Source organism: Rhineura floridana, chromosome 3, assembly GCF_030035675.1.
Source record: "Rhineura floridana isolate rRhiFlo1 chromosome 3, rRhiFlo1.hap2, whole genome shotgun sequence".
Classification (NCBI taxonomy): Eukaryota; Metazoa; Chordata; class Lepidosauria; order Squamata; family Rhineuridae; genus Rhineura; species Rhineura floridana.
Genome location: NC_084482.1, coordinates 51901661 through 51926803, shown reverse-complemented (window position 1 = coordinate 51926803; position 25143 = coordinate 51901661). Strand labels below are relative to the sequence as shown.

General features: G+C 43.0%; 1 protein-coding gene across 2 annotated transcripts in view; it reads right to left on the bottom strand.

The window, feature by feature from the left end:
• Positions 1 to 1180: 1180 nt before the first annotated feature.
• The window catches only part of SLC38A10 (solute carrier family 38 member 10), a 99787-nt gene continuing 75824 nt past the window's right edge, over positions 1181 to 25143 (bottom strand). For both annotated transcript variants that reach the window (XM_061615754.1, XM_061615755.1), the window contains exons 12-16: positions 20726 to 20893; positions 20056 to 20466; positions 18982 to 19083; positions 5275 to 5454; positions 1181 to 4746 (exon numbers count right to left, since the gene is read on the bottom strand). In XM_061615754.1, the coding sequence (XP_061471738.1) occupies positions 3581 to 4746; positions 5275 to 5454; positions 18982 to 19083; positions 20056 to 20466; positions 20726 to 20893 (2027 nt within the window). In that variant the 3' untranslated portion in view covers positions 1181 to 3580. The remainder of the gene's footprint in view (positions 4747 to 5274; positions 5455 to 18981; positions 19084 to 20055; positions 20467 to 20725; positions 20894 to 25143) is intronic.

Genomic DNA, 25143 nt, shown 5'->3' with positions numbered 1-25143 from the left:
CTTTTGCACTAAGGGAGGATTCTTGTTGTATTCAGTCTGATTATGGAAGTGCTGCAAGCAAGAAGGCATAATAAAGTTGCACTGTGCCAAAGGTTCCTGATTGGCAGAGTATGGAATTACTAAATAAGCAGAGCTTCCTTCCTTTCTCCTCCTCAGTGTAAGTATCTGTGGAATATTAAATTAGCTGTTAGCATCAATGTTGCCCTGAGGATTTACTCATTCTTACAGGAACAAAATGCAAAGTAGGGCACTACAACTACAGCTTTGCTCTAGATAATGGGGTACTGGTTAATTCCAGTTCTTGAAGATTGGGGGCAGAAAAAAAGGAAGGCCCAGGGTGTCAGGACTCCATAATCATCCTGGTTAAATTGTGTAAAAGCATTAATTCAGTCGTGGCACATTAAAAAAATAATACCCTGAACCCTGGTGTGTTAAGATATCTAACTCTGAATATCTGATTTCCCTTCTGAACATGAATCTCCTAATTGAAGCTTTGAGGGGGGAAATCTAATCAGTAAAACTGCCTAAGAAGAAAAGCTTTATAAGCCAAGGTTACAGAACAGCTTGGAAATCTGCCCAGTAGTAGTGGAGAGAACTGGTGCAGTGTTGTGGCTCCTGCTGACCTGAGAAGCCCAGTGACTGCTTCATCATTGTAAGCATAAAAGGCCAAAGAGTTCTCAGGATTCTTAGGGGAACTGTCAGTGATTGCTCAAGTCTGGAGTGAAGTATCAATTACATAGCTCATTGGAGTAAGCCCTGTCTCAGAGAACACTGGATCTTTGACCTTTTTATATAGATGGATATAAGTAAAAATATTGGAAGTGTCATTCTGTTGAAGGCCTCTAAATATATTTTACCAGTGTGCCTCACAAAACAATTTACTAATACTATATGTAAAGTGTTAGCAGTGGTTCTGGCTAGGAACAAGTTGTTGCTCCCTGGTTGCTTAGTAAGATCATAGCTGAACAGATAACTGAACTCTGATCCCCCAGATTTATGCTCGACACTCTCATTTGCTGGCTCCACAAATAGCATGTGAGATTGAAAGAGAATGTAGAAAAACAGAAACCAAGCCAGGATCAATGGGAACAAGGGACAGCCTCTTACAGGTGTATATTAATTGCAGCTTAGTTATCATATTCTGTGTTGTACATTATTTCCATCAAGAACAACAAAAGGCTCCAGTTAAAAATGCTTGCATTTATTTTATTTGCCTGTGCAGCCTGGCCATAATCCTGTTTGCAAATTGGACCTTGTGCTCTGGCAGCAAGGAATGAATTCCAGCTTAAATGCACTGCCTCCTTCCCTGTATCTCCTTTTCCATAGTTGCTTGGAGATGGCTTGGTTAAAATCCAGTTGCTCTAGGCAGCATTGGTGGAAGTATCTTTGGTCCTTTAGTTACAGAGCAGTTACATCACCTTTAGTCAGAAAAAGGCTGATGGGACATTCACTGGACACCTGCATAGCCCTTTAACATTAAAGCAACATACTACATAAAGAGATCATACAAATATATAATCCCTTTTATTTAAACACAAAACTGAAGTGATGCTATCCCAACTGTGGCTTAATTGTGATTTGAGCAGCACTACTCAGAGGTAGTTTGCATGTAATGCTAAAACCATGGGTATGAGAAAAAGCTGCAGTGAGCCTTGCGATTACAAGCTCCCCTACCTCTGGTAAGGATGAGATCAGAATCATCCTCTTCTAGATTAACTACAGTTTAATGCACGGTAGCCAACCTGGTGCCCTCCAGATGTACAACTTTCAGCATCCCTGACCATTGGCCATGCTGAGTGGGGCTGATGGGAGTTGGGAGTCCAAAACATCTAAAGGGCACCACATTGGCTACCCCTGCTTTAATGTTTAATCTGAATCCTACTCTGGTTAATCTTAACTATAGTTTGTGGCTTATTTGAAATTGGTTGTTTCAACAAACCACAGTTACGATTAACCACAATTTGTTCAGATAACATAGCAACCTTTGTTTAAACTTAAAAAAAGAAAAAAGTCACACTGTGGGAGGGAAGTGTACGCATTCAAGGCTTGCTTAGGCTTGTTCTCGTAACACTAAACTATGGTTTAGTGATATGTCCAAACTAAGCTAGTGAGTCTTCTGAAGATTAAGGCTACAATGACAATCATACTTATGACAAGGCAAAATGCTTCTGAAAGTAGGCAAGTGGAACCAGCCACATTTCTCTGTCTCCTTTAATGGAAACACATCAAACATTTCACAGGCAAGATATGGTAAAGGCAGGATCCAACTCCATCCCATTTGTCAGGACAGGCTACTTCTTAATAGCAATGCCGTCACTAGTATTTCTGTACCCTGAACCCATACTTGTTCTAGAAAAATAGACTGTTAAAAGAGGCCAATTTACAGACTCAAGGATTTTGCTTGTTCATAGCAAAATGCTCCTATAGTGCCAAAATCTATTATTTCTGCAGCCTAGAGAATCTTAGATGGGCCAATGCCATCAGCTGTTAGGTGCATCCAAGAGTCAAAACCTCAGTTTTGCCATATAATTTGTTAACAGCCAATGCAACAATCCCTACCAGGAGGCCTGAAACAAGACAACTCTAGTGTATGAGCTATGAGTCAGTGATCAGAACTACATTTCACAACTGCTTGAAGAACTGGAAGGGGTGGGGGTAGCTTTAAAAACACTGCAGCACTCACCAAATGGAGGAGAGAGGTAGATGCAGGCTGGCCCACTTTGATAATAGTTCCTTGAAATCCCTTCCTTTTGCTTTCAAACATTGCTTCCTCTTGCAGCGAGTTGCAGAGTTTTCATGCACAGTATGGTTCCATAAAGGACGGCCAACCTTTATTGCTAATGTGGACCCCTGACAGCATCAGAACAGCAGCTGATGAGCTTGTTGAAGAATAAATCCAACACTAACTTGCTCTGTTTCCCTGGACCCATTTTAACTGATGGAACATCTTCCCATTTAAGACACTTACAAAACTTATTTCCGAAGGTAGATCGACCCATTCCCTGAAGGGTAGAACAGAAGAATCTCAATTTAAGACAGGTTGGGAACATGGGGCCCTCAAGATGGTGCCGGACTGCAACTCCCATCATCCCTGTTCACTGCTTACGATGGGAGCTGGAGTCCAACAACAGCTGGAGGTCACAGGCTCCCCATTCCTGATTTAAGGGATGCAAAGTACACACAGAGAGACAGATTTCAACAAGATCAAATGATAAAGCATGAAAGCAAGCTCTAATTCCAAACATGGAAACTAAAGCAAACAGTTAAAGGCAACTGAGCAAGAATAAAATGCAAATGCTTCTTTGGAAATGTGGCAAACACAAAGCATTCTCCAAAGTCCTCTGCAGGTCAGCCACCGGCACAATGAAGAGAGGGAGGGTGTTACAGCATTGAAGTATGAAACTGGCTGGCAGCAATGGAATTTTTCCTTCCCTCAAGCATATGCAGGCCAAAATGTGTCCAGTCATCAGTGTCCAGTCCACATACACCTTGCTGATTTAAGACTGCCAACAGTTACGTCCCCAACTGCAGTTAGCTCAGCCCCCTACATTTGGTCTCAATAGTACAAAGGCTTGGTCTCTCACACCTCCTCCTCTGTTACTGGCATCTGTTTAATCTGTCGACTATGAAGTATTTGCTGGGCACCTTCTGCCACCTGATTTAACCGAGTCTCCAGCGCGCTACGGAGGTCATTGACTTTCACATCTGGGAGGGGGTTAAGTCTAATTATCACACCCCCTGTCTCCCCCTCTTCTTCCTCGAGGTCTCTTCTCCTACGGCGCAGGTCTAGGTCAGCTTTCACCTTGAGGTCTCTGTTAGGTTTAGCGTTTTCATGTTCCCTGGGGGCAGGCCTAGCCTGCTCTGGCTTTATGACAGGATCGCGCTCAGACTCCTCCAACTTCTCTGGTTCTTTTAGCTTTTTCTCCAAATCCAGCCCTACCTCCTTGGCATGATTCAGCTGTGGGCTGTGGGCTCCAGCTGCCATTCTCTCTCTAGTACTGCCCCCCTGGCCCTGTAGTTTACCCATCTGGCCGAAAGGTAAGGTCTGTTCCTCTATAACTTTCTCAACCTTCACAACTCCTGGGACCTCCAGGTTCTCTTGCATGTTTACAGAAACCTTTGGCTTATGGGCAGAATCTGCTTGCTGTTCTTGATAATGGGGTTCTTCTATATTCGCCCCTTTGGCAAGTGGCTCTCTCTCAGAGACTCTTTGAGGAATCTTCCCAACAGCTGCATGAACTTTGGCTGCGTCAGGCACCTCTCTTTGGCCTACAGCTCTTTCCGCAACTTCATCAGTTTTCTGGGCATTCTTGATCTTTGCCTGGGCATTTTGTGCCACTTGAGTGTCTTGGCCTTCTTTAAACCCCTCAACCTTTGGTTGCTTTTCCTGGTGATATCCATCAGCCCTGGCTATCTGTGAATCACTTCTGACTGGCTCCATCAACTTCCTGGCTTGGTTTTTCCCAGCTTGGTGCTGTGATATTTTCTCACCATCACTTAGATGAGCAGTGGGGTTTTTAGGTGGAGTTTCAATTAATTTGCTGTTTATGTGCTTCAGTTCTTCTGACCCTGTGGCCTGCTCTCTTTCCTGCCCATTAGAATCTAGGGGGTGGTTGTCAAGCCCATGCAGAGGATGATCCAGTTTATCATTAGGTATATTCTTTCCAACTTCTTCAAATTTATCTTCAAGACCTTCCTCTCTTTCCTTACTATTGGGGAGAAGCAGACCAGGTTCCTGGTGTATTTCTGTTGCAAAGAAAAGCAGACAGCTCTTAGTTATTGCATATTTTAGCAAAGGGGAATCCCTCTACTACCAAAAACTAAGGAGTTCACACAATGGCCTCAAACAGTGTCACACCATTCCCCACCCCACTTTTTACTTCCCACTGCTCACATCTGACTGTCATGGTTACCAAATTAATTTTGAAACCACAAAGAAGGGGACCAATGTACTCAGCAAAGACTCCTAGTTTTAGGCTTCCTGCAGTTCTGAACAACTGCTGAGCTGTATGGATGGCTCCCCAAACTCCAATGTCGCCTTCCCTCCACTTCATCTATGCCCCTGTGGTTTCCAGTTACACATGAGCTAGAAACAGCCTCTGCTGTCCAGTGTCCAGAATGGCTTTTGTACTGGTAGATGGAAAGGACAGCCCTGGTGAAGGGGCAGTCCCAGGGCAGTCTTGGTACAGAAACTGAAAAAAATAGGCTCAATTAATGAGCCACTGACACCTCCCTTCTCATAGTGCCTACCTAACCGTTGCATCTTGTTTGTACCTTGCTTTGGCTTTTCCTCTCCTCCCTCCTCTTGCCTCTGCTGATGGATCTCCTTGTGCTGTTCCTCAATTACGGCCAGCAGCTTTGCCTGCTGATCTAAGAGCTGCTTCTGCTGAACCTGCTGTTCCTTAATCACTTCCAACAGGGCCGCATGGTCTAGTAGCTTCTCCTTTCCAGCTTCTAGAAAGGGAGGAAGGGAGGAAAATGGGGCTGGAATGATTGCACCCAACCTGTCTGTGTCATCACACATGAATTCAGGAACAGTGGCACGCATGCTCTGGTCTCCATGGCACTTGCATATTCTACACTCCTCGAACCTTGAGGTAATAGCTCACTTTGGTACCTGTTATTTACTGTTGGCCAAAAGAAACCCAATTCCCCAAGCACCTTCTGGAAAATTATCATTCTGGTTTTACTTGTCTTGTGTGTCTTTTTGGTCAGCACAATGAAGAGCAGCAATGCACAATGCATTTTAAAGTAGGAAGGGACAGCTCTTTCCAAGGAAAGCCAAGTTAGAATCAAAGCAAGCTGCAGATAGTGGGAAAATGGGGGTGGGGTGGGGAAGGAAAGCAGGCAGAGACTCGGAATGAACAATATGACTTTTAAAAGGGACAGGACTCCCACACTTGCTGTTACCCAAGTGAGGGAGTTTCAGGCATATGGAGATTAAAAAATCTGGGGGCTGTGAAGGAACGGATGGAATCTCAAGAAATTCCAGGATGAGATGTCTTGTCAAGAGTAAGCCATGGGCGGTATGAAGGCATGGGTACTTGCAAGAAGCTCTTACTCAGAAAACATCCATTGCTTTTTACAAACACCTTTACATACACTGTATCATTCCCCATAAATTCAGACCCTGAAGGTTTAGGGTTAAAGTTGCCATTTCTTTTGGTTCATACCTGCAACTAGCTTTTTAATCTTGGCTGTTTCAGTCCCATTGTGAAGCAGAAGGGAAAAAGACATTATGAAACCATGGCTTTAAAAAAAAACCAAAGAAAGTCATTAAATGTATAGATATGTACTGAAAGGCGATCCCATGGAAAAGACAACTTAGACAAGAAAAGATGAATGGTCTTGTCTGCCTTGTCTTTTTATTCCAAACTAATCTTAACTCAAACCATTCATTTCAATTACTGGGAAACTGAAAAAGCACCTCAAGAGGAGAGAGCATAACCAGCCATGAGCTCTATTTTAAATCCTCTGCAGGAACTGATCAGTTCAGAGGATGTGGCATCCTCCACAGGAAAACAGTTACAGTATTCATGCTTGATAGTGTAATGCTTATGCAGTCATGTTTTTGATTATATTTGTGTATTTTCTTTGACCTGAACTCAAACCAGTTTTCAAATGGAGGTGTAAGGGAAATTGCAGAGTGGGTTACATGATAACTCAGGCCACTTCCTCACCTCAGAATGTCACCAGGTAAGTTCTTCTCAGGTAGTGGGGCTGTTTCCTCTTAGCCCAAATTTTGCAACTAGACTCTTGGCTCCCTATCAGCTGCCTGCTGGCTCCTTCTTCTACCTTACAAAGACAAACACGATAGCTGCTTCTTGGGCTAAGGGAAGAAGACAAGCCACATCCCTGTTCACTGAGTCGGCTGGATAGATATTAGCGTCTGCTATCCAAAGAAAAGAGACAAGGCAGCGACAAGCACCTTGGGCACACCTCCCCCTTCTGTGTTTGAACTGCACCCTAGGCCTTACCTAGGCCTCCTTGCATTTGGGAACCCTGCTTCATGTTGCATACCTGGCAGCCATTCCCACCTGGATAGTTTTCCCAGCTGAACATTCCTAGGTTCCAGGTCATTAGTCTTTGCTTTTTAATTATGTATCTTGGGGGGGAGGAGAATATCTACTTGAACTGAGTACCAAATCCTCATTCTCATACAAAAAAAAAAAGATGCATGTACATGTTTGTCATCAAACAAGCGTAGTTGTAATTTCTCAATGGCAGCCCACAAGGCACTGACTTTGCTGCTTCCTTTGTATTGCCTGAGCCTGTTTAAGAGACACTGGCTGTGTTCAAACACTGTGCTAATCTAGGGGTAGCCAACATGGGGCCCTCCAGACGTTGTAGATTACAACTCCCATCAGCCCCAGACAAGATGGCCAAGAGCCAGGGATGATGGGAGTTGTCGTCCAAAACATAAGGGCACTATGTTGGCTGTATCTGTGCTAAACCATTGTTTCGCACAACATGAAGAAGCTGCAGTGAGCCTTGGGCTTACACAACTGGGAAAAGTCTGGAAGTTTTCACATCTGCTTTTAGTTAACCACAGCTTGTAATGTTGTCTGGACCAGGAACTGTGGTTAACTATGGTTAGTTTAAACAAGCCAGTTTCAAAATTCAGTTTGGCTGGTTTCAAACAAACCATAGTTAATATTAACCACAGTTTGTAAGTCTGGATCACATGACAAACTGTAGTTAACCAAAAGCCCAAGCGAAAAGTTCTGAACAACAACAACTGGTTGCACAGGAGAAGGGGAGGAGATGAGCCCAAGCTGCACTTCAGCTCATTCACATCATGTAAGCCATGGTTTAGAGTGTGACATTTGAAGACAGCCAGTGAATTAGTAAAATTAAAAGTGCGGTATCTCAAGCCCACTTCAATGTCATACCAACTGACCGTCTGAAACTTGGAAGATTTTCTCCCTGATCCCAGACACATAATGGCTAGTTACAGTTTTTGTGGGATGACAGGCACTCTGCATATGGCCAGAAGTTAGTATGTCACATTTGAAGGACTGAGTAACAGCTATGAAAATGGGATTCAGTGCTGAGCTCTGGTGGGTTCTCTGGTGGTGGATTTATTATCCTATTCATTTTTATCTTGCCCTTCCTTCCAAGAGCTCAGGACAGTATAGATATATCCCAGTTTTACCTGTGCAGAAAGCCTGTGTGTGAGAGAGAACAAAAACTGGTCCAAGGTAAGATTCACAACTGTGTGAGAATTTGAAGCTGGCAATCTCCAGTCAAAGTTCAGCACTTGAGCTACTGTACCACGCTAGCTTATTAAACTCTTATCTTAGTCCATCTCCTTGAAATGATTAGGATGGTCAACTTTAGAGGACAAATGTGGGTTGGTTTTTGAGAGGCTGAATGAGACTGGGAGAAGGGAATCTGCATGGAACCAGGAACATGTACCATGCATCAACATTAAAATACTTGGTGTAAGCGAACTAAAATGGACGGGAATGGAACATTTCCAATCAGGCAACTACAAAATATTTTATGCAGGAAATGAGAAATTAAGAAGAAATGGGGTTGCTTTAATAGTGAGAAGTGATGTAGCAAAAGCAATTAGGAGCTACAACGCAAGTTCTGAGCGAGTGATATCAATGAGATTAAACGGGAAACCTATTAACATAACCATCATCCAAGTCTATGCTCCGACGGCAAATGCAGAAGAAGAGGAATTGGAGAGATTTTATTCAGAAGTACAGGAAGAAATTGATCACACACCAAAACAAGATGTGCTGATAATCATGGGGGATTGGAATGCAAAAGTAGGGAACAGAGAAGAATTAGGAATTGTGGGGAAATGGGGCTTAGGAGACAGAAACGAAGCAGGAGAAAGACTTATTGAATTCTGTGAAGCCAATAATTTCTTTCTTGCGAACACAATTTTTGAAAAACCGAAAAGATGACTATACACGTGGACATCACCAAATGGTCAATATAGGAATCAAATTGATTATATAATTGGTAGCAGAAGGTGGAGAAGTTCCATACTTTCTGCGAAAACAAAACCAGGAGCAGATTGCGGTACAGATCATGAACTGGTCATATCGAAAATCAGAGTAAAGCTAAAGAAGACCAACAAAGCAATCATAATGCCAAAATACAATTTAAATAACATCCCAGAAGCATATAAAGATCAAATAAGGAACAGGTTTGAGGCTTTAAACTTAGCTGACAGACAACCAGAAGAACTATGGAATGAAGTTAGAGACGTTATCAGGGAACAATGCAAAAAGACAATACCTCTAGTTAAAAAGAGAGAAAGACACCAATGGATGACTACAGAAACTCTTCAAATGGTTAAAGAGAGAAGGAAAGCAAAAGCAAAAGGAGATAGAAACACAGTCAGAACCCTAAATGCAACAATACAGCGACTAGTACGTAGGGACAAAGAGAACTATTACAATAGTTACTGTATAGAAATAGAAGAGGACAACAAAAAGGATAGAACAAGAGCCCTATACCAAAAGATTAGAGAAATGAAAGGGAAATTTAAACCAAGAGCAGGGATGTTAAATAATCAACAGGGGAACACACTGACTGACTGAGATGAAATAAAAGGAAGATGGAAGCAATACACTGAAGAACTCTATAAAAGAGATGCCTGGATGACAGATTCATTCATGGAGGAACCGTACGATGAAGAACCAGAAATTTTAGAATGTGAGGTGACAGCTGCTCTTAAAACACTTGGAAGAAACAAATCACCAGGAATAGATAGAGTTGCTACAAGCTACTGAGACTGAATCTGTCCAAATTTTGACAAAAATCTGGAAAATATGGAAAACTAAACAATGGCCCACAGACTGGAAGTGTTCCATATACATCCCAATTCCAAAGAAAGGGGATCCCAGGGAATGCAGTAATTATCGCACTATTGCCTTAATGTCCCATGCAAGTAAAGTAATGCTCAAGATTCTACAACAAAGGCTCTTGCCACTTATGGAGAGAGAAATGCCAGATGTCCAAGCTGGATTTAGAAAGGGAAGAGGTACCAGAGATCATATCACAAACATACGCTGGATAATGGAACGGACCAAGGAATTCCAGAAGAAAATCACCCTGTGCTTTATAGATTACAGCAAAGCCTTTGACTGTGTAGATCATGAAAAACTATGGAATGCTTTAAAAGAAATGGGGGTGCCACAGTATCTGATTGTCCTGATGTGCAACCTATACTCTGCACAAGAGGCTACTGTAAGGACAGAATATGGAGAAACTGATTGGTTCTCCATCGGAAAGGGTGTGAGACAGGGATGTATTTTATCACCCTATTTATTTAATCTATACGTAGAACATATCATATGGAAAGCAGGATTGGACCAAGAAGAAGGAGGTGTGAAAATTGGAGGGAGAAATATCAATAATTTAAGATATGCAGACGATACCATACTACTAGCAGAAACCAGTAATGATTTGAAACAAATGCTGATGAAAGTTAAAGAGGAAAGCACAAAAGCAGGACTACAGCTGAACGTCAAAAAGACTAAAGTAATGACAACAGAAGATTTATGTAACTTTAAAGTTGACAATGAGGACGTTGAACTTGTCAAGGATTATCAATATCTTGGCACAATCATTAACCAAAATGGAGACAATAGTCAAGAAATCAGAAGAAGGCTAGGACTGGGGAGGGCAGCTGTGAGAGAACTAGAAAAGGTTCTCAAATGTAAAGATGTATCACTGAACGTGATGTATCACTAAAGTCAGGATCATTCAGACCATGGTATTTCCGATCTCTATGTATGGATGTGAAAGTTGGACAGTGAAAAAAGCTGGTAAGAGAAAAATCAATGCATTTGAAATGTGGTGTTGGAGAAGAGCTTTGCGGATACCATGGACTGCAAAAAAGACAAATGTTAGAGCAAATCAAACCAGAACTATCACTAGAAGCTAAAATGATGAAACTGAGGTTATCATACTTTGGGCACATAATGAGAAGACGTGATTCATTACAAAAGATAATAATGCTTGGAAAAACAGAAGGGAGTAGAAAAAGAGGAAGGCCAAACAAGAGATGGATTGATTCTATAAAGGAAGCCACAGACCTGGACTTACAAGATCTGAACAGGGTGGTTCATGACAGATGCTCTTGGAGGTCGCTGATTCATAGGGTCGCCATAAGTCGTAGTCGACTTGGAGGCACATAACAACAACAATATATTTATTCCCCTAAAAATGCATGGATTCATGAAAGTATGACATTTAAAATTCTAAAAGAATAACGCTGGGGCTCAACTTCATCTGGAAATCATGCCCAGCTCCTGGTGCCCATAGGTGTGCAGAGAATACTTGATGCCTCTCCAGGGAAAGACCATGGCACTTTACATATGTTTAAAGACATTCATTTTGTACAAGTCCTAGCCCAGGGAGAGAGTAAAGTTTAAAAAGTTCAGCTCTATCTTCTCAAAAACACATCAGCCTTGCCTAGGAATCTTTTTTATTCAGACTTAGCTATTATGAATGACACTTCTAAGTTTTTTTTGTACTGTGATCATGGTTCACATGTAGAAATTCAATGAGAACACATCTTAGTACTGTCACTCCCTATAGATTTGACCAATCTTTTCACTTACCTTCTATGCACAGATTTCCACCATTGCTAATGAGGCACCTGCCACCCTACTTTTTCTATATGGAGTTCACACAAACCATATGGCCCCTTGTATTACCTCATTCAGAATGCATAGTTGGCAACTTACTCTCAAGGCTCTTGCAACATCCTGATTAAGATTGCTGGCTACACATTGTTTCAAAAGGAACATCACCTATTCTAGAACATGAGTGTGCTCTGTACAACACCACTGATGTTCCTTACCTGAGAACAGCCCCAATGTCCACATCACAGCTCCAAAATGTACCTTGATTTTGAAAGCAAACCTAATCCTGTGCACCCAAGCTGGTAATCACTAACCTAAAGACCTCCTGCCGGCAACACATATGTTCTTAGGGGGATTAAATGTAAAAATAATTGCTGCAAAGAGTTACAAGAAATAGTACCTATGGCCCTGTTCACATGTTACATTCAACTAGTATACAGTCTGTGTACCTGGGTACACAAGTAGTTGAGCTGTACACTTATACAGTTATTCACATGTAACATTCAACAAGTGTACAGTCCCCATGATATACACATTTTCTGCCAGGAAAAGAAAACGGCTTCAATGACACTTATTAAATGAGCCACTGCAGCAATTCCCTTTTACTGGCAACAAGGCAAGGCATGCTGGGTCTGTTATACCTCCTGAAACTGTTTCCTGTCAAGGCGTACATTCAATAGAAAGAGTTTTGGCAGAAAGGGGAATGTAGTTTTACTCTCTTAATTTTTCCTGAAGATTCTTAAGTTTTTAAAATCAAAACACCAACTTTGAAAAAGAAAATACCTTCTGTAACTATCACAATTATAGCTATTAAAATATGGCATTGTTCATTGCCTGTTATTCTTAAAGTATATATGGTTTTCTTTGATGCAGGCTTTAATGGAACAACCCTATACATGTCTACTGAGATTCAATATATAGAGTTCAATAGGACTTACTCATAGATAAATCTGTGTAAGTACAGACCTAAACATATTGAATATTTATATATGAAAATTTGAGGGGGATGCAACAAAAACAAGCTACTTAAAAGAGTACGAACTGAAATTATTCTTCCAACATGGTACACCCGATTCTTTCTTGAGGATACCATGCATTTTAATACACAAATATAAATGTGGGGGAAATTATTTATCATTTGGGCTTTCCAGCCTGCTGCTCCCACTGTAACATACTCTGTCCCTTGGAAAGCCTTTCCTGGTATTTGGGAAACAGGAAAGCTCTGGGCTGTGGTTTTTATGGTTTTTCAGTAGAAATGTTTGTAGTTCAGTATCAAAAAGTGATCATAAAAAGAAATACTGATGATCTATATCATAATGTTTAGCTTTTGGATAGCACTTTAAATGCAGGTTGGGCAGAAAGTAGATCAAAATGTATTGGCGTATCTCAGGGTGACTTGTAGAAGATCAGTGAGGATTTCAGACTCCTGTTTCACAATGAAAACAAGAAGGTGACCACCCCACCATTATACTGCTGAAAAGAAGAAAGCTGGGGGTTGGTAATCAGGAGTGGATTTTTGTGTGGAAATACTGCGAGCTCAGTTCAATTCTGGAACTCAAAACAAGTTGGGCTAAGAATTATTTAATTCTAAGTGAATATATTTTGTGGCTTGCTCTGGTTGGTGGATCTTGGGTTTTTGTAATAACAATAATAATAATGGTAAAAAAATCAATACCAAAAACCTGAAGTCTAACCATCCTAATCTAGAGTATTACAACCCTACAAGACATAGTGTACTTAGACTTTCAAAAAGCGTTTGACAAGGTACCTCACCAAAGACTTCTGAGGAAGCTTAGCAGTCATGGAATAAGAGGAGAGGTCCTCTTGTGGATAAGGAATTGGTTAAGAAGCAGAAAGCAGAGAGTAGGAATAAACGGACAGTTCTCCCAATGGAGGGCTGTAGAAAGTGGAGTCCCTCAAGGATCGGTATTGGGACCTGTACTTTTCAACTTGTTCATTAATGACCTAGAATTAGGAGTGAGCAGTGAAGTGGCCAAGTTTGCTGATGACACTAAATTGTTCAGGGTTGTTAAAACAAAAAGGGACTGCGAAGAGCTCCAAAAAGATCTCTCCAAACTGAGTGAATGGGCAGAAAAATGGCAAATGCAATTCAATATAAACAAGTGTAAAATTATGCATATTGGAGCCAAAAATCTTAATTTCACATATACGCTCATGGGGTCTGAACTGGCGGTGACCGACCAGAAGAGAGACCTCGGGGTTGTAGTGGACAGCACGATGAAAATGTCGACCCAGTGTGCGGCAGCTGTGAAAAAGGCAAATTTCATGCTAGGGAGAATTAGGAAAGGTATTGAAAATAAAACAGCCGATATCATCATGCCGTTGTATAAATCTATGGTGCGGCCGCATTTGGAATACTGTGTACAGTTCTGGTCGCCTCATCTCAAAAAGGATATTATAGAGTTGGAAAAGGTTCAGAAGAGGGCAACCAGAATGATCAAGGGGATGGAGCGACTCCCTTACGAGGAAAGGTTGCAGCATTTGGGGCTTTTTAGTTTAGAGAAAAGGCGGGTCAGAGGAGACATGATAGAAGTGTATAAAATTATGCATGGCATTGAGAAAGTGGATAGAGAAAAGTTCTTCTCCCTCTCTCATAATACTAGAACTCGTGGACATTCAAAGAAGCTGAATGTTGGAAGATTCAGGACAGACAAAAGGAAGTACTTCTTTACTCAGTGCATAGTTAAACTATGGAATTTGCTCCCACAAGATGCAGTAATGGCCACCAGCTTGGACGGCTTTAAAAGAAGATTAGACAAATTCATGGAGGACAGGGCTATGAATGGCTACTAGCCGTGATGGCTGTGCTGTGCCACCCTAGTCGGAGGCAGCATGCTTCTGAAAACCAGTTGCCGGAAGCCTCAGGAGGGGAGAGTGTTCTTGCACTCAGGTCCTGCTTGCGGGCTTCCCCCAGGCACCTGGTTGGCCACTGTGAGAACAGGATGCTGGACTAGATGGGCCACTGGCCTGATCCAGCAGGCTCTTCTTATGTTCTTATGTTTATGTTCTTATTTGTGTTACAATAAAACCAAGTGATGCAGCTGCTTTTGGCTTCTAATGGAGGCAGCCATTATCATGCGTTTGACCATCAGGTGTGTCTAATTTTGATGTGTGACACTTGACACAGAAGGTGAAAGCTGGACAGAGAGGAGCAAATCTAGAAGTTTTTCTTCTCAGTTTCTGGGTACACAGTAGAAAGGTGACATTGCTTTTTTTGAGAATGCCTTCTTTGGCAATGTTTTGAAGAGTCTTACCTCTGCCATTGTAGTTTCACTCTTGCAAGCACTCCTTTGAACCATGCTACAACAACCCTGCAAGGTAGGCCTGTGCCCATACAAATGATTTAGTGCAGGGGTGGCCAGAAGGTAGTCTGTAATCTATTGGTAGATCCCTGGGAGATTTATAGTCAATTGGCTTCCAGTTGTTTAACAATAGCAACAAAAGGACACACACCCATTTGGAAATTTGACAACTGAAATTAAGAATACTTGTGGAAACTAGGAATAGATCTATGTGTGGAAAGACTGTGAGCTGATCTCAGTTCTGATAATCCTGTGCTCAGCAACTTCTCAGAGACATCACATTCTTTCATACTAGACATATGTCTTTTGCAGCTAGTTTTAGCTGGTGGCTCTTGGGGTTCTAGTAAAACACAGGGTAGATCCCAGACTCTGCAATAGCAGTGATCTCCCGGTGATGGCAGCAGTGCCACTCACTGAATGGGATAGGGCAAGGTGCCTGCCAGTTCAGGGCTGGTGGCACCACCATCCTGCAGCAGGTGGACACCCACCCACAGGCTAATGCTGCCTTCCACCAAAGTATCCCCAACCTTGCCATCGCCATTCTGCCCCCCATGTGTCACTGCTGATCTGTGTCATCAAATTATTGGAAGAGTCCTGGCTATATTTCTCTCTCTTGACCTTTAGGAGGAAATATAAAGCACACAACGGAATTTACATTACCATTCATTTCAATAGGTTTTAAACACCAAGGAAGAAAAGTATAGTGGGTAATTTATATTGTGATTTATAGAGGTGCTGTAGTGTACAGGTTCTGCAAAAGCCAGTGATATAGTGATAAGGTTACTGGGCTAGGGCCTGGGAGATCTGGGTTCAAATCTTCATTCAGCCATGAAACTCACTGGTGACTTTTAGGCTAGTCCCCTTCTGAGCCTAAACTACCTCATAGGGCTATTCTGAGAATATATTGGGGAGGTGCAGGACTATGTATGCCATATTGAGCTCTTTGCAGGAAAGTTGAGACAAAGGAAATAAGGCATTAAATAAAATTAAGGCTACAATCCTATGCACATTTACTTGAGAGTAAGCTCCACTGAACAGTGAAAGTTACTTTTGGGTAAACCTGCTTGGGATTATGTTGTTAAGACACAAGGATAACTATTACCCAAGGTTTCTATTATTTATTGATAACTACTATATATGAGCAAGATGTTACCTAGCCATTAAGTTATTTTATTATTGCAGTTGTGACTGCAAGTATTATTCATTACATGCCACAGGGGTTTGGAGCAAGTTTAAAGTAGACTTTTTGGAATCTATTTATGGACAATCCTTAAGAGTAGATGTGCTACTCTGTAGCAAGTAACAATAAAAGTCACATGATGATACACTGAACATTTAACAGACATTATATTTTATAATATTTATTGATAGATCGCCTAGTATTTAAAGGAAAGAATTTAATTTAGATGTTAAAGGCTGTAATTCTATGTCTACTTTCACTCCAAGAGCAAGCCCCATTAAACTCAGTGGAACTTACTTCTGAATAAACATTGTTAGGACTGCACTGTAACTTCAGATTCCTAAGTCTTTCTCCCCACCCCCTTTACTAATTATTGATACATCCTTCCACCTTCTCTCAAGATAGCAATTTTCACTTGTCTGAGCCCACAGGGGCCACACAAGTTCTGCTTCAGAGTCTTAGGGTCACCCCCCCCGGCCTTTTCTCTCTTCATTACCTCTCTGTTGCCCTTTCACCTTTTCCTACATTCCCCTCAAAGTGATGCTGCAATTCTATCCCAACCCTACTTAATTGGGATTTACTTCTGAGTAAATACGGCTGGACTGGACTGTGAGCAGACCCATAAACAAACTCTTTCCCCTCCCTTTCTCTTCCCCCCCTCCAGTTTCTTCTATGGGGCTGGAATCCTAAGCCTTCTTACCTGGGAGTAAGTCCCACTGAACTGAATGGGATTTACTTTAGGGTACGCATGGTTAGGATTACACTGTGAATGCAAATCAAACTTACTTTTTTAAAAAAACTAACAATTTAGATAGCCCATGTCTAACTCTAGCTTCCCTGACAGAGATCACTCTTTTTTCAGGCAATCCTACCTCCACTTACCTGTGAGTAAGCCCCATTGAAGGAAGTGGTACTTCTGAGTAGACAGAATTACAGTATGAGCCCTCAGAAGCTGCCCCCTTATCTCTCCTCACTAGGTTTCTGCTTCCCTGCCTCTTTTTGCTTTCTCTCAAGACAGCAATTTTCGCTTGACTGAAACCACAAGAGGCTTGAACTCCATTTAAGTTTGTAAAATAAGCTTCATTTTTTAGAGTTAACAATTTAGACAGTCCATTCCTCGCTCTAGCTTCTCCAACAGTCTCTCATATTTTTAGGCACTCCTAACTGTACTTACCTGGGAGTAAGCCCCACTAAATTCAATGGGACTTACTTCTGAGTAGACTTTTTTAAAATTGCAGTGTGAGTCCTCCAAAGCTCCCCGCCCATTTTTTGCCTCCTTCTTTCAAGCTCATTCATTGCCAGCATACAGAAGCTCTGCTTCAGGCTGGTCTCCTTTCCCTCTTTCTTGCCCTTGCCTCCATTTTAGCCTTATTCCTCTTTCCCACTCCATGGCTCCAGCAACTGACATTTCCTTGAGCTCATTTCTGATTGGCAGCAGCTGCTGATGCTAGAACAAAGCCTTGGGCTCTCTCTGGGGAGGAAAACTAATTGTTCACATGGACAGCATCCAGGGAGAGTCAACATGTGAACAAAAGACTTCTTTCTTCAGGGGACTGGTACACAAAGTGACTTTTCAAATCACCACTGTAGACTTTTTCTCAAGAGCAGCTGAACCCAGATACAAGGGGCTTCTACCTGCATAAAGAGTAACGTGTGAATACCCCCAAAGAATACCCAGGTATTGGCATTCACTCCAAGTGGAGACAGTCTAGGAAAGTCAGAACTGATGGACTGATGAAGGCGCAAAATCCTTTCCAAGTGGTTGCAGGGAGGTGTTCTGCACAGCATCTCATACTTCTTAGAGGCAACCATATATGAGAGAACTGGCAGACAGTACATCTATTTCTAGGAAGTCTCATTTTTGTAGTATCAGATCTATACAGCGACACTACAAAAGCACTGAGGACTTTTAGCAAGGACCTGCTCTGAAGTTATGCTTCACTCATCAGACCAGCAGAGCCTGAGGCAGTGTGTTTTGACTAAGAAAGAGCTCCTGCAGTCTGACAGCAATCTCAATGTCAGGACCTTTAAAAGCATTGCAACTAAAAGTGGAGAAAAAGGGAGGGGAGAGAGGCAGAAACGAGAGTCTGTTGTATCGAAGGAATATCCTCTCCCTCTCGGCCACAGAGAAACAAAAAAACATGTGCAAGGACTCCATGCAAAGAAAACACCAGTTTTTCAGGCAATCACAAGATGGCCAACTGCTAGCAAAGGAAGACCTGGCTCCATCATGGGCTGAATAAGGTCCAGCTGCTCAGCCCCAGTGAGATCCTCAACGGTTCTGCTGCTGGGCAACACTCGGAAAGACCAAGATTCAGAGCAAAAAAATGCTGCCTTAATAAACCTGGTGCCATGTGACTAGATGTGCAAATCTTTTTGAATGCAATGGTATTGTGCAAATACTAGATTGTGTCATTTTTTTGGTAAGGCACTTTGAGAGTCTCTTGGGGCTATAAAGCAGAATGTAAGAGCTCTAAAATAAATCATATACAGGTGCAGCCTACTTTGAGCAAGGGAAAGGACCTTTTCTGCAAGAGAGTTGCTCCTCTTCCAGAGCAATTCTGAGTACAGAGTAGTGTGCTCTCCATTACAAGCAGAGGCGGCTGTTTTCCCCAGGAAGTGTTATTGCTTTCCAAGTTGGCTTACAGCAGTGATGGAACTGTGATGCCCAGGTGGCTACAGCCTCAGATTACATGCTCCAAGATTACACTAAGGCAAGATGACCTGGCCTTGCAGCCTAGCCTTCATTCGGTTGTTCCTTCTTTCACAGAATCATGGCAATCTGGGCTGAGTAAGGGCTGCCAAGGAAGCAGATGGGACTCCAGTGTGTGCACATGCTATGCAGAGCAAGGACAATGCTTACCCTCCAGCTTGCTCTCTGCATTCTCCTCTGCATTATGAATCTCCCTCTGCTCAGCTTGAGCTGGTTCTGGCCTCTCTGGAGGAAGCAGTTCCTTTTTTTCACCTGCAAACAAGAGACAGACAGACACTCCTTGATGGAGCAGGAAAAGCGACAGATGTTCTCTGCCTCCCTCCGCTTTCCCCCCTCCCCACTCTGTATGCAGCTTTTATCCAACTTGACGACTACAGAAAAAAAGTCATAAAAATATTTAACAGCGCTAGAGCCTGCTGGCAACAAACCAGTGCTAACTGCCTGAGCCCATTAAAATGCAAACCCTAACCCCACAGAGCTTTGCAGTGGACACTTAGCAATGTGGCACCTGTCAAGCTCTTCTAACACTGGGTCCCCAGTGAGCATCACAGCATAGCACCTGATGCTTAGCAAGTGAGCAAACGACTGTGTGATAGGTATCACAGGATGTTCCAATGCCAGCTGATTCACTACACGCACCCCCCTGGAATGACTAAAAGGCCTGAACGGATCCACACCAGTCACACTTCCAATGGAAGCAAGGGTGAGTAGGGTCCTGAAAATTCTTCACCAAAAGAATCTAAATCCCCTTATATAAAAACTCAGATCTTGTTTAAAAGCACATTACAAAAGAAGCAAACCTATTGAATTCACTTGAGATGTAGAAACTGTGTCGTCATACTGTAGGACATGGATCTTTTTTCTTTTTTTGGTAAGGGCTAGGATGGGAAAGGGGAAGCATCAGCACAAAGTAGGCGCTGGGGATGAGTGGACCAAGGCCATGTGGCAGAAGATAGCTGGAGATACCCTGGCCATTGGGGAAGGCTGAGCAAGTGATTTCTTGAGACACTCCCAACTTCAAGAGTCCAGCTAAGCCTTCGGAGGCTCAGGTTGGGTGTGGCTGAAGTGCCACCGCAGCCATAGTGCTCACTTGAAGAATTCTGTGACACAAGCCAAATGCTACAGTGATTTATGGTTGAAGTACAGAAATGCACAATCTCAGGGTCCCAAGGAATAAAATGAACTCTCCACACACAGGAGGAAGAAGCAGGGAAAGGTACCTACCTGTTTCAATCTCATTCTCAACAGATTTTATCCTTTCCTTCAAGTGTTCAGCTAGCTGCAGATTGGCACCATCCTTCTCACCTACAGCCTTGTCTCTCCTCCCACCCTGCTTGTCCAGCGGAAAGTCTTTGTAAGGGGGATGTTCATCGTCACGTGCAAGAGGCTTTAAGTCTTTTACTGGCTGGTCCTCCATCTTTTTCTGGCCACCTTCCCCCCTTGCTTGTTCAGGAACAGGCTTAGACTGTACCTGCTCCTTCCCCAAGGCAGGATTCCCCTCCACCAGAACATCATGGTTGGCTGGTGGCTGCTTGCCTTCAGGCTCCTCATGGTCCTGGCCCTCATCCACCACTACCTCATCATGTGGCACTGGTGGCTCATGGCGGTGGGCTTCTCCTACAGGCTGTGCAATGCCTACAAGGAGAGAAGGAAGATGGTCAGGCAGGAAGAGCAGAGAAAGCACTACAAGAGAAGGTTCCCCAGCACATTCATAATGTGTACATTGCAATCTCATCTATCCAGCTAAAAACCAAATCAAACTAGAATGAGAAACAGGAAGAGCTGCAGCACTGGCTCAGTCTTGTTCCACAGACCATCAAGGGTTAGGTCTGCTGCTTCTCACCTTCAAACCTCCCAGCCTCTCTTACTCGCTCCAATCCTAATTCTATGCTACCTTGATCCGGCCGATCCAGTTGCACCTCTTCCTTTGGTTTCTCCTTCTCTTTTCTCTCTGGCACATCAATGGGCACATTGATCTGTGCCTGTTCCAACTCTTCTTTTTCTTTCTGCAATTTGGGTTTGTCTCGATCATCAGCCACTTCTTCAATTGCAGGTTTCTCATCTGAAAAACATGGAGACGGGTTAAGTGAGCCAGACAGACAACACGGCAGTGCAAGAATCTGAAGCCAAACTATACATTACATGGGAGACCTGCAATTGGGTCTCCTATTGTTTTCAGTTTTTAAGCAAATGCAGTTGAGAGTGGAAGGGGCTGCCAATTTGATAAGAAAAGCAATGTTTGGGGAGATAGCTGTTTAGCTCCCCCCCCCGCACCATTTTTCCAGAAATATATAAGCAGCATAAGAAAAAGGGAACAAAAGAAGGGAGAACCAGGAGTCAGTCTAAGGTCAAACCCAGTATGTTTTTAAGATTTAACTATCCATGTGTGATTGGCAGGCGATATCCGTCTTCTTTAGTCAGTGCATATTGAATAAAGTTAAACCAAGTAGTTGAAAAATTGTCATTATTTTGATTGTCCCATCATACACGTAGTTAAGTCAGTTTTCGCATGAGAGCCAAGTTCCATACCTAGGAATACCAGCCCTTCATTAAGCTGGGTCTAGGGTCCTCCAGTGCTTGGCAGTAGTCAGTTCAGCCCTGTACCCTTTTCCTAATCTAAATCCACTCTCCTGCTATTTGCCATGGAGGTGGGTGGGGGAGGACCACAAATCAAACAACCACCAGAAGGGGCTATTTTGATTGGGGAAATGGCATGGAAACACCCTCCTCCAGTGCCTTTCCAGTCATTTAACATCTCCTCCCCACCACTCCCTGAGCTGCATTTCACTGAACAAGTAAACATTGGGAGATCCAGTCATGGGTCTCCTCCATGCATATGGTTTTGCCCAGAGTGCTGTACCTATTTGGCACAAAGGAGATGCTATTGCTGAGGGCATGTAGCCAGTAGATGGCAGCGTTGCTCTTGCTCATTTACATTCCATGCATAACAAGCAGTGGGACAGGCACAGTGAAGAAGTCAGGCATGGCCAAGGGAACTTACCTGCTGGGGTTAGCAACCAGGAGGAAATCTAATAGGGAATTTGCTTACAGGACTCTACAATAAAAGGGCAGAGGAAGAAAACAGTCACAGCAGGCGAGAAAGATAAAACAAACAAAAAAGAATTCCCAGAATGGAGAGGACCAAGAAAAGCTTGAAAGGCCTCCTAATTCACATCTCCTCTTGTGGGAATTACCAGCAAATCTCTCTCTGTTTGCAAAAATCACTGCACTAAACAGACTACATAGCTGGAAAGGGAAGGAGGAGAGAGGCAGGGGAGGGAACACCACAGACTCCAGTCTTTCCCAATGATACCTCAGTTTAAAGCCTGCAATTACCCTAGATTACCTCTCTGCAGGGAGGCAGCTTGCAGCAAACAAGAGAGAGCAACTGCCTCCTGCCCTGTCTTTTTTAAAACAACTCTGCAGTCTAAATGCTAGGTTCCCTACTTGCAGAGAAGCACAGAAGGGGGCATACCCATCTTGCTTGCAGCTGCATTACTGAACAAATGGTTAAGCATACAACTAGCTCACCCCCACCTCATGAAAAGCAATATATTAGCCTTCCTTGACCTGGGGCCCTCCAGCCATGCTGGCTGAGGATGATGAGACTCCTAGTCAAAACCACTGGAGGGCACCAGGTTGGGGAAGGCTGCAATAAAACTTACCTGGGGTTAATTGTAATAAAAGAGCTAATAGACGGGGTCACAGTGCCTACACTCTCAGTTATTAGGAGGCTAAATTTTGCAAGAGCCTAAGGAAGTAGTTTTGCAAGAAAAGCAGAGCAGTTCTAACTGTTCACTCACTTCTGGCAGCAGCTGAAATCACACCAAGTATTTCTTGCACAGTAAAGTCTGAAATAGTCATTTTCACACTTACACGAACACGCTTCCTCACCCTGTCCCATTTTCACTCTCACCTCCTCCTGGGAATTAACTCTGCCTACACCTGCACTTCCTTCAAGTGGGACACAGGACCTCCAGAGGTACATGGAGGTTGTTTTGAGAGGCTAGGAGCAGAGAGCATTGGGAAGGGTGCAAAATGCCTTGGCTTCAGGCAGCCTCTTGGGTCTTGCAAGACTTGGTCAATTACAAGATGAACAATGGCCAACAAGGTTTTGCTTCCCAAGTAACCCTGGCTACTTTGTTTTGGGGCTCCCTTGGGCATGGTAAGAATCTACGAGCCCAACTGGAGCAGGGCAACGGCCCATCTAGTCCAGCATTCTGTTCTCGTAAGGGCCAACCAAGATGCCTATGGGAAGTTCCCATGCAGGACCTGAGTGCAACAGCATTCTCCCCTCCTGGGATTTCCAGCAACTGGTAATTTGGGGGCATGCTGCCTCCAACTGTGGTGGTAGAACACAGCCAATGTGGCTAATAACGATTGATAACCTCATCCTCCATGAGAGGAGGCCCTCTGTGTGTCCTCCTCTGAGTTGGCCCCCCTCCTCCTCACTCTTGTCGCTACTGCCCATTAACTCACACCATGGCCCAGAGGCAGAGCGCACAGCAAACAGAAGATGCTGCTCCATCTCCTTACTCCTGTCAGTAGGCAAACAGGCAGCCCCAACGAGGAGCAGTAGGGGCCAGGAGGCTCTAGGGAATCAGCAGTGTGGACCCCTGCAGCAGTGGGGCCTTGGCAGATGCCAGACAATGTTGGTCATCTGCAGTCTGCCAGCTCTACTTTTAAGGGGAATCCTTCCCCTCTCACCCTCATCCTATAGCAAGGAGAGGAGATGCAGGTGTGTGTGCACAATTTAGTAAGTGGGTTGTAGGGATGGCGGTCAGGGCCGATTCAAAAGCATTCTGTCAACCTAACAGGCTGGTATTGATGTGAATTCATTCTTTGCTAGCTGTTGCTTTTACCGATGCATTTTTCCCCTTGCAAAAAAATTTATATCAGTATTTTGAAAGGAAATATTGATAAAATTATCATTCTAAATATCAATATTTTGGGGGCAGATTTTTTTAAAAATCCATTTTTGAAAATAGCCACAGAAAATAGCTACATAAAATTCTGATCCATAACAATAGAAAATAAGCAAATTAATGGAAAATTAGGTACCAAATTCAAATTGGGTGGAATTCTAGCACATCCCTAGTGGGTTGATTTCTATGGTGTGTATATATGAGGAGTTAGGGCTATGTACACATTACATTAAAAGCAATAAAAACTCCTTATCAATTCAGAAAGCAAATTAAAGTGCACTGTATACATTTATTTATTTTGTATTGTTTATTCTGCTTTTGCTATCCGGGAGGGGAAATGAGGAATTAAATATGGCAGTGAAGTATCACCCAACCCTGGAAATATTGTTTAACCACTTCCCCTCAGTTTTTGGGATCTCACCCAGCTGCTACCAGCGTGTTAGCTTAACTTCACGGTCCTAAGGACTAGAAACCTGCAATATAGAAGAAATGGAAAAGCTAAAGCTAAGATTTGCACTGATGCTGAATTCTGCATCCAATATTTGCCAAGGCCTCCATTTATATGCTATAGTAGCCAAGGGGGCAAAGCAATAACGCCAGACTCTTCCCTCACCAACAAGATATCAGGTGCTGCAGGTCATACCTCTTGCATGCACTCTTTGTGGTTACAGCCAGAAACCGAGCTCACGTTTCTCATGGACTTACTCAACTCCCCTGCTTTTCTTTTTTGGGGCCCCTGAAAGCTCAAATTTAGCAATCAGAATAAGATATACAAATTTCTATCAAACCACTGTATTTCCATATTTCATCTTAATAGGATAGTTTGTTGGCTTTTGCCAACATAACGTGGATAGAGGGAAGTAAGGAAGAGGGCGATTTTTAAAAAAAGAGAAAAAAAAAACATAATATGGATTATAACAAAGATGGCCAAGAGTCCATCAAGGAGAACAAGGAGCATGCAGGATACAGAAGTCTCATTTTCTGATCTCAGAAAGCTTCCTCAAGCCAGTGTGATGTAGTGGTTAGAGTGTCAGACTGGGACCTGGGAGACCAGGGTTCATATCTCCGCCCATCCATGAAGCTCACAGGGTGTCTCTCAGCCTAACCCACCTAACAGGGCTGTTGTGAGGATAAAATTGGGAGGGGAAGAACCATATTTGTATGCTGCCTTGAGCTCCTTGAAGGGGGGATATAAATGCAATAATAAAACAAGCAATCCTCTAGTACAGAAGGCCTCTTCCCACATGAAATGCCCCTACATGTCCCATATGTTTTGAAGTAGTTTATATCTAACACATGTAGATATAGCATGTGATCTTCACAAAATAATGGTGTCTGCTCACTCTAACACAGGCCCATGTAGGTAAAAAATATCATGAGTGAAATA